A 9198-nucleotide genomic window follows, 5' to 3' on the forward strand; every position below is an offset into this window, starting at 1 on the left:
AAAAAAGATTGTTGTTGATATTTTACCAGAATAAGTTTCGTATCTTCTCAAAGAGCTCCAGGAGATTGTGAGCCACAACTTGTTTCTTCTCATGGTTTTTGCTCACTTACAAGATGCTAAATTTACGATGAAAATCCAGAGCCAGCGTTCCAACCAGGTCCAGGTTGCAGTTTTACACCTTCCGGCACATCACTGCAGTGCCTCCGAGAGAGTTAATGCCCTGACAGAATCCAGACAGTATTTCTTCCTGATATAAGGGAAATTTTATTCAGAATACTACATACATCAAAAAGCTGCGAACTGCGATGCTCTGAGGAGCAATTCCAGGCGTGTGTTGCTGTTCCTTCACCGTCATCTGTTCATCTGTTCATGCAGCCACTTTAGAATTGTACCCTTTAGTTTATATTTCCTCTCCTCATTCTTTCTGCCAAAATGTATCACTTTGCACTTTTCTGCATTAAATTTCATCTGCCACGTGCCCGCCCATTTCACCAGCCTGTCTGTCTTCCTGAAGTCTATCATTCTCCTCCTCACTGTTCACTATACCTCCAAGTTGTGTCATCTGCAAATTTTGAAATTGTGCCCTGTACACCCACATCCAAGTCATTAATATATATCAAGAAAAGCAGTGGTCCTAGAACCGACCCTTGGGGAACACCACTGTTTCCCTTCCTCCAGTCCGAAAAACAACCGTTCACCACTACTCTCTGTTTCCTGTCACTTCGCCAATTCCGTATCCATGCTGCCACTGTCCTTTTCATTCCATGGGCTTCAACTTTGCTGACAAGCCTATTATGTGGCACTTTGTCGAATGCCTTTTGGAAATCCATGTACACCACGTCAACCGCATTGCCCTCATCAACCCTCTCTGTTACCTCATCAAAAAACTCGGTCAAGTTGGTTAAACACAATTTGCCTTTAACAAATCCGTGCTGGCTTTCCTTAATTAATCCACACTTGTCCAAGTGACTATTAATTTTGCCCCTGATTATCGTTTCTAAAAGCTTCCCCAATACTGAGATTAAGCTGACTGGCCTGTAGTTACTGGGTTCATCCTTACACCCTTTTTTGAACAATGGTGTAACATTCACAATTCTCCAGTCCTCTGGCACCAGCCCCGTATCTAAGGAGGATTGGAAGACTATGGCCAGTACCTCCGCAATTTCCACCTTTACTTCCCTCAGCATCCTAGGATGCATCCCATCCGGTCCTGGTGATTTATCTACCTTAAGTACAGCCAGCCTTTCTAGTACCTCCTCCTTATCAATTTTTATCCCATCCAGTATCACCACTACCTCCTCCTTCACTATGACTTTGGCAGCATCTTCTTCTTTGGTGAAGACAGATGCAAAGTACTCATTTAGTACCTCAGCCATACCCTCTGCCTCCATGCATAGGTATACAGCGCCTTTCACGACCACCGGACACCCCAAAGTGCTTTACAGCCAATGAAGTACTTTTGAAGTGTAGTCACTGTTGTAATGTGGGAAATGCAGCAGCCAATTGTGTACGGCAAGATCCCACAAACAGCAATGTGATAATGACCGGATAATCTGTTCTGTTATGTGGATTGAGGGATAGATATTGGCCAGGACACCGGGGAGAACTCCCCTGCTCCTTTTCATAAAATAGTGCCGTGGGATCTTTTATGTCCACCTGAGAGAGCAGACAGGGCCTCGGTTTAACGTCTCATCCGAAAGACGGCACCTCCGACAGTGCGGCACTCCCTCAGCACTGCACTGGGATTGTCTGGTTCAAGCATTGAGTACTCTGCGAAGAAATTCTTACAGACATCAGTCCTAAGTTTACCGTTCACTACTTTGAGCCTTATTCTACTATCAAAAGCGCCTTGGGATGTCTTACGATGTTAAAGGCGCTATGTAAATGCAAGATGTTGTTATGTCCTTTCATCATCCCATATTCTTTTGCATACCCTTTAATATCTCATATAATTTAATAAGGTCTTCTCTTTGTTGCTTTCTTCATGGCTAAATAGCTGCAGTTTCTCCAGTGTGCCCTCACAGCTCCATCCTTTGATGCTGGGGTCAGTCTCGTGTCTCTGCACTTGTTCTGCCTCCAGAGCTTGAATGTTTCCTTAGGTTTTGGTGATAAACACTGAAGTCAGTATGCAAGGCATGGTCTCACCAAAGATCGCTTTCGGCATGAAAGTGTCTGACTTATAAATGCTGATTTTCTGAGCTTGGCTTTGTGTGTTGGTGGCTAAGTGGTACGGCCGCCAGGCATGGATCCCTGCTCGGACAATCGGCCCGATACTGGCCCGATATTCGATTGATTCGCGATATCGTTGAGCCGTCTCGTTACTTTGGTGACAGCTGCTCCCCAGTGACTGAGCGCTGAGTGGACCAGGATCCCGGAACTCTTTCAACCTTACCTTTACTTGGCTCATACATTCAGCATCTTATCCATTTTTTCTTTTAATGTTTGGTGCCTTACACTTAACTATAAGTTATGTCTGCTCCTGTTCAGCCTCCATTATGGTCTTAATCTCATTTGCTATGTCTCCAGATAATTCTATGACCTGACTTTTGCACCTCCCCCAGTTTGATATCATTGTTGAAAACTGCTTGAATGTGTCAGCGAGTCTGCCCCAGATCCCCACCCCACCTCAAAACAAAACAGTCAACAATTTCCAGAAACAACAGACCTCACTGGAAGTGTTGCCAATGAGGGTAAGGTGGAGGAAGAGGGTGTGAACGCGAAGCATTTTCTGATAATATTTCTATCAACGCACTGACGTGTCACAGGCTGCAGACCATCCCATGGTGGGAAGGACAGACTCCTTCACAGATCTTCCTCATTACACTTTTCTGGGAGACGCAAACAAAAGTTAACTCCTTTTCAACCAGAATTCTTTTAGAAAAATTAAGTTTTTTTATTTTCTACCTAAACTTAGTGTAAATTTCATCTCTTTCGTACTGATGAGGGTAAATGTTCATAGAGTCATCGAGTCATAGAGTTCTACAGCACAGAAAGAGGCCCTTCGGCCCATCGTGTCCGCGCCGGCCATCAAGCCCTGTCTATTCTAATCCCATTTTCCAGCACTTGGTCCGTAGCCTTGTATGCTGTGGCGTTTCAAGTGCTCATCTAAATGCTTCTTGAATGTTGTGAGGGTTCCTGCCTCTACCACCCATTCAGGCAGTGAGTTCCAGATTCCAACCACCTTTGGATCCTAGCTCCACAAACTCACTCAGCAGAACTTCATTCCTAGTTCTACCTATGTCGTTGGTTCCTACGTGGACCACGACAACTGGATCCTCCCCCTCCCTCTCCAAGTTCTTCTCCAGCTGCGAGGAGATGTCTTTAACCCTGGCACCGAGCAGGCAACATAACCTTCGGAACTCTCGGTCGCGGCTGCAGAGAACAGTATCTACCCCCCTGACAATACTGTCCCCTACCACAACTACATTCCCTTCCACTCCCCCCACTTGAATGGCCTCCTGCACCATGGTGCCATGGTCATCCTGCTCATCCATCCTACAGGCTTTTCCCTCATCCACACAGGCAGCAAGAACCTCATACCTGTTGGACAAGGGCAAAGGCTGAGGCTCCTCCAGCACTGCACCTGGGGTCCACTTACCTGCCTAAGTTGCAGTCACAGCCCCCTGTCCCTGACCACTAACCAGACCTGTACCACTGCCTAACCTAAGGGGTCTGACTGCTTCCTGGATCAAAGTGTTCAGGTAACTCTCTCCCTCGCTGATGCCCCGCAATGTCTGCACCTCAGACTCCAGCTCAAAAACTCTGAGTTGAAGTTCCTCAAGATGCAGGCACTTACTGCACATGTGGTTGTCCGGGATCACACTGCTCTCCACAAACTCCCACATGCTGCAGTTGTGACACACCATCTGCACTGCCATCCCGATATGACCTTGATTTATTTAATTAAATTTGTAATTAGGTAACTTAGTTTACAGTGTAGTTTCTTGACTACTTACTTGATGCAGATTAAGTTAAGGGTACTGAAATTAAATATCTACCTGTAACACAAAGCACTACAAGTAGTGTCGGCAAAAAGCAGCAACTCCTTCCCCCCTTCTCCAAATTCCCACTCTCTCCAAATTCCCAAATAAAACACTCTGTTCAAGTCCACTCCGTTTAATCCCACTCTGTGCAGAGAAAAAAGAGAGGTAGACATGTAAAGTAAGAAAACATTTACGGATTTGGTCCATTGGGTCCACATTTGACCTCCCGCCCAGTGTAGAACACACCTGGCTTTCATTGCAATGATTTTAATGGGAATGGAATGAGGCGTTTCTATTGTGAGTGCCAACCAGCACCAGTTATACAGCCGGGCGGCCAGTCAACAATCTACCCCATTGGGAGTGCCAACCAGCGCCAGTTATAGACCCGGGCGGCCAGTCAGCTATCTACCCCATTGGGAGTGCCAACCAGCGCCAGTTATAGACCCGGGCGGCCAGTCAACAATCTCTATTGTGAGTGCCAACCAGCGCCAGTTATAGACCCGGGCGGCCAGTCAACAATCTCTATTGTGAGTGCCAACCAGCGCCAGTTATAGACCCGGGCGGCCAGTCAACAATCTCTATTGTGAGCGCCAACCAGCGCCAGTTATAGACCCGGGCGGCCAGTCAACAATCTACCCCATTGGGAGTGCCAACCAGCGCCAGTTATACGCCCGGGCGGCCAGTCAACAATCTACCCCATTGGGAGTGCCAACCAGCGCCAGTTATAGACCCGGGTGGCCAGTCAACAATCTACCCCATTGGGAGTGCCAACCAGCGCCAGTTATAGACCCGGGCGGCCAGTCAACAATCTACCCCATTGGGAGTGCCAACCAGCGCCAGTTATAGACCCGGGCGGCCAGTCAACTATCTACCCCATTGGGAGTGCCAACCAGCACCAGTTATAGACCCGGGCGGCCAGTCAACAATCTCTATTGTGAGTGCCAACCAGCACCAGTTATAGACCCGGGCGGCCAGTCAACAATCTCTATTATGAGTGCCAACCAGCGCCAGTTATAGACCCGGTCGGCCAGTCAACAATCTCTATTGTGAGTGCCAACCAGCGCCAGTTATAGACCCGGGCGGCCAGTCAACAATCTCTATTGTGAGTGCCAACCAGCACCAGTTATACAGCCAGGCGGCCAGTCAACAATCTCTATTGTGAGTGCCAACCAGCACCAGTTATAGACCCGGGCGGCCAGTCAACAATCTCTATTGTGAGTGCCAACCAGCACCAGTTATAGACCCGGGCGGCCAGTCAACAATCTCTATTGTGAGTGCCAACCAGCACCAGTTATAGAGCCGGGCGGCCAGTCAACAATCTCTATTGTGAGTGCCAACCAGCGCCAGTTATAGACCCGGGCGGCCAGTCAACAATCTCTATTGTGAGTGCCAACCAGCGCCAGTTATAGACCCGGGCGGCCAGTCAACAATCTCTATTGTGAGCACCAACCAGCACCAGTTATAGACCCGGGCGGCCAGTCAACAATCTCTATTGTGAGTGCCAACCAGCACCAGTTATAGAGCCGGGCGGCCAGTCAACAATCTCTATTGTGAGTGCCAACCAGCACCAGTTATAGACCCGGGCGGCCAGTCAACAATCTCTATTGTGAGTGCCAACCAGCACCAGTTATAGAGCCGGGCGGCCAGTCAACAATCTCTATTGTGAGTGCCAACCAGCGCCAGTTATAGACCCGGGCGGCCAGTCAACAATCTCTATTGTGAGTGCCAACCAGCGCCAGTTATACAGCCGGGCGGCCAGTCAACAATCTCTATTGTGAGTGCCAACCAGCGCCAGTTATAGACCCGGGCGGCCAGTCAACAATCTCTATTGTGAGTGCCAACCAGCGCCAGTTATACAGCCGGGCGGCCAGTCAACAATCTCTATTGTGAGTGCCAACCAGCACCAGTTATAGACCCGGGCGGCCAGTCAACAATCTCTATTGTGAGTGCCAACCAGCACCAGTTATAGACCCGGGCGGCCAGTCAACAATCTCTATTGTGAGTGCCAACCAGCGCCAGTTATAGACCCGGGCGGCCAGTCAACAATCTCTATTGTGAGCGCCAACCAGCACCAGTTATAGACCCGGGCGGCCAGTCAACAATCTCTATTGTGAGCGCCAACCAGCACCAGTTATACAGCCGGGCGGCCAGTCAACAATCTCTATTGTGAGTGCCAACCAGCGCCAGTTATCGACCCGGGCGGCCAGTCAACAATCTCTATTGTGAGTGCCAACCAGCGCCAGTTATAGACCCGGGCGGCCAGTCAACAATCTCTATTGTGAGCGCCAACCAGCACCAGTTATCGACCCGGGCGGCCAGTCAACAATCTCTATTGTGAGTGCCAACCAGCGCCAGTTATAGACCCGGGCGGCCAGTCAACAATCTCTATTGTGAGTGCCAACCAGCACCAGTTATAGACCCGGGCGGCCAGTCAACAATCTCTATTGTGAGTGCCAACCAGCACCAGTTATAGACCCGGGCGGCCAGTCAACAATCTCTATTGTGAGTGCCAACCAGCGCCAGTTATAGACCCGGGCGGCCAGTCAACAATCTCTATTGTGAGTGCCAACCAGCACCAGTTATAGACCCGGGCGGCCAGTCAACAATCTCTATTGTGAGTGCCAACCAGCACCAGTTATAGACCCGGGCGGCCAGTCAACAATCTCTATTGTGAGTGCCAACCAGCACCAGTTATACAGCCGGGCGGCCAGTCAACAATCTCTATTGTGAGTGCCAACCAGCACCAGTTATAGACCCGGGCGGCCAGTCAACAATCTCTATTGTGAGTGCCAACCAGCACCAGTTATACAGCCGGGCGGCCAGTCAACAATCTCTATTGTGAGTGCCAACCAGCACCAGTTATAGACCCGGGCGGCCAGTCAACAATCTCTATTGTGAGTGCCAACCAGCGCCAGTTATAGAGCCGGGCGGCCAGTCAACAATCTACCCCATTGGGAGTGCCAACCAGCGCCAGTTATAGGCCCGGGCGGCCAGTCAACAATCTACCCCATTGGGAGTGTTCAGTCCCCAAGCAGTCGGCTCCTGCAGATTCAAGGGGATTTGGTATTTACAGTGCAATGTTTGGCATCATTTCTGTTTCCCATGGATGGAAGCGTCTCAGAAAGAGGGAAAAACCCGCTGGCACCAGCTGTCTGGAAACAGAGCATCATCTTCACTTTGTTTCTAAACTTGTCAGAAATGTAGTAATAAATAAAAAGGGTCAATGCAGCTGTTGAAGCTACTGAGAGACAGGAAGAACATGTAATATGTGTGGAGTTCAGGAAACCATTGGCGCACGAGCAGGGATGTGTTACTGGGAGTGAAGCACACTAGATACAGAAACAGAATTAAAAGAGTGATTTTTACAGCCTTTTTATACTTTCTTCCATTAACCATTAAAGTTCTGATTACCGAAGCGTAACCAAATATAGTAATGAGGCTTGGAATTAAAAAGCCGAATAGCACAACAACCAGCCAGTAATGGAAATAAACAATCTGCGTCTCCTTCAGATACACGTCATGGCATGTGGTGATATTTGGGTCCTTGATCTTAAAGGACTGATGCACAATGAGAAATGGCAAAACCAAGAGAATAACCACCACCCAAATCACACAACAGGCAACAGCTGCAAACCTATTGTCCCTGAATCGTCTGGAGAGAAACGGATGGATCAGAGCGAAGTATCTGTCGATGCTGATGAAGGTGAGGAGCAGGATGGAGCAGTACATGTTCCCGTAGAAGAAGGCGGTCATTGTCCGGCAGAGACCCTCACCAAATGGCCAGTCATTGCCCAGGAGGTGGTAGGAGATCTTGAAAGGCAGCACCAGGATCAGAAGGAGGTCTGCGGTCGCCAGGTTGATCAGGAAGATGGTGGCAGGTTTCTTGCTTTTTGCAGCCATTATCCAAAGGGCCAGTGCATTGGCTGGGAGCCCAAGGACAAACACTAGGATGTACAGGCCAGGGATCAGTTTTGTGGTGATGGGACTGGTCAATTGAGCTCTGGCCTGGTTACTTACATTAACTCTGCCAGATACTGCCTCGAACGCTCCAGGGAGTCCTCCTGAGAGTGGTACAGTGCGGTCACCTAAAGACGTGAAGCAGGTTGTTTATTCTTTTTGCTTTTTATGTTCAGTTTGCACAGTATCTTTCTATCATCACCGTGACGTGAAGCAATTTGCCCCCCACCCGACAACAGAAGGTTCCTCAGCCCGAGGGGAGAGTGCCCACCCGCAACACCAGCTGCATCACTTTTGTCCAAACAGTAAGTACTGATGACATGATTTAGGAACTACAGGACTGAGGAGGAATAACTGACTCGACAATGTAAAGGAGCTGGGTTATACGTGGTTAGCGCACCTTCATCATATTGGTGGTCCCTTTCCTGACCAGCCTCAATCATAAGTCACTGATTGGGCATCCAATAATAAAATGAAGATATTCCTCTGAGAATTTGAATCCTTTGTGATTATCATCTTTCAAGGTCCTAGTGATCTCAGATGGTGGACAAGCAGACACTTAACAGAGAGGCGGGTTCCATGAACATCACCATCCTCGTTCTTGGACTTGCCCAGCTTGAGTGCAAGGGTCTGGGCTGAAGTGTTTGCAAGTGTCTTCAGCCAAAGTAGCTGAGTAGATAATATCACTGGCCTCCTCCCAAGTTCCCAACATCATAGATACCAGTGTCCAGCCAGTTTAGTTCACTGGTTGAGTGCCGTAGACACAGCAAAGGTTCCTGGCCCTGGCAACATCTTGGCTGCAGTGTTGAAGACCTGTGCGCCAGAGCTAGACATTCCCGTAGGCAAGCTGTTCCAGTTCAACTATGGCACTGGCATCTGGAAGATTGCTCAGGTGTGTCCTCTCCACAAAAACAGGAGAAATGTAACCCAGTCCATTACCACCCTATCAGCTTCCTCCCAATCATTAGTAAAGTGATAGATGGAATTATCAATAGTGCCATCAACCTACTCAACCAACAGCCACTCACTGGCAGTCACTCAGTTCAAGTTCCACCAGAGCCACTATGCTTCAGACCTCATCAGAGCCTTGATCCAGATACGGACACGAGCTGATGACCAGAGGATGATGAGAGTGATTGCCCTCGACACCAAGGCAGCAGTGTGTCACCAGGGAGTCCCAGCAAAACTGAAACCCATGGGGGTCAAAGAGAAAAACGTCCACGGCTGGAGTTACACCTGACACTAAGGAGGATGGCTG

The 9198-nt window shown here is 48.9% G+C and overlaps 1 protein-coding gene across 1 annotated transcript; it reads right to left on the minus strand.

Moving 5' to 3' along the window:
• Positions 1–6985: 6985 nt before the first annotated feature.
• Positions 6986–8090, minus strand: LOC147107951 (proteinase-activated receptor 3-like; the record flags this gene model as incomplete). Its single annotated transcript, XM_086005975.1, is given in 2 exon segments — positions 6986–7198; positions 7200–8090. Coding segments are annotated over 2 exon segments (1056 nt in total), but the record flags the coding sequence as incomplete, so codon positions are not given.
• Between the last annotated feature and the right edge of the window lie 1108 nt (positions 8091–9198).

Source organism: Somniosus microcephalus, chromosome 13, assembly GCF_052327205.1.
Source record: "Somniosus microcephalus isolate GS21.2 chromosome 13, FLI_Smic_1.0, whole genome shotgun sequence".
Taxonomy (NCBI): domain Eukaryota; kingdom Metazoa; phylum Chordata; class Chondrichthyes; order Squaliformes; family Somniosidae; genus Somniosus; species Somniosus microcephalus.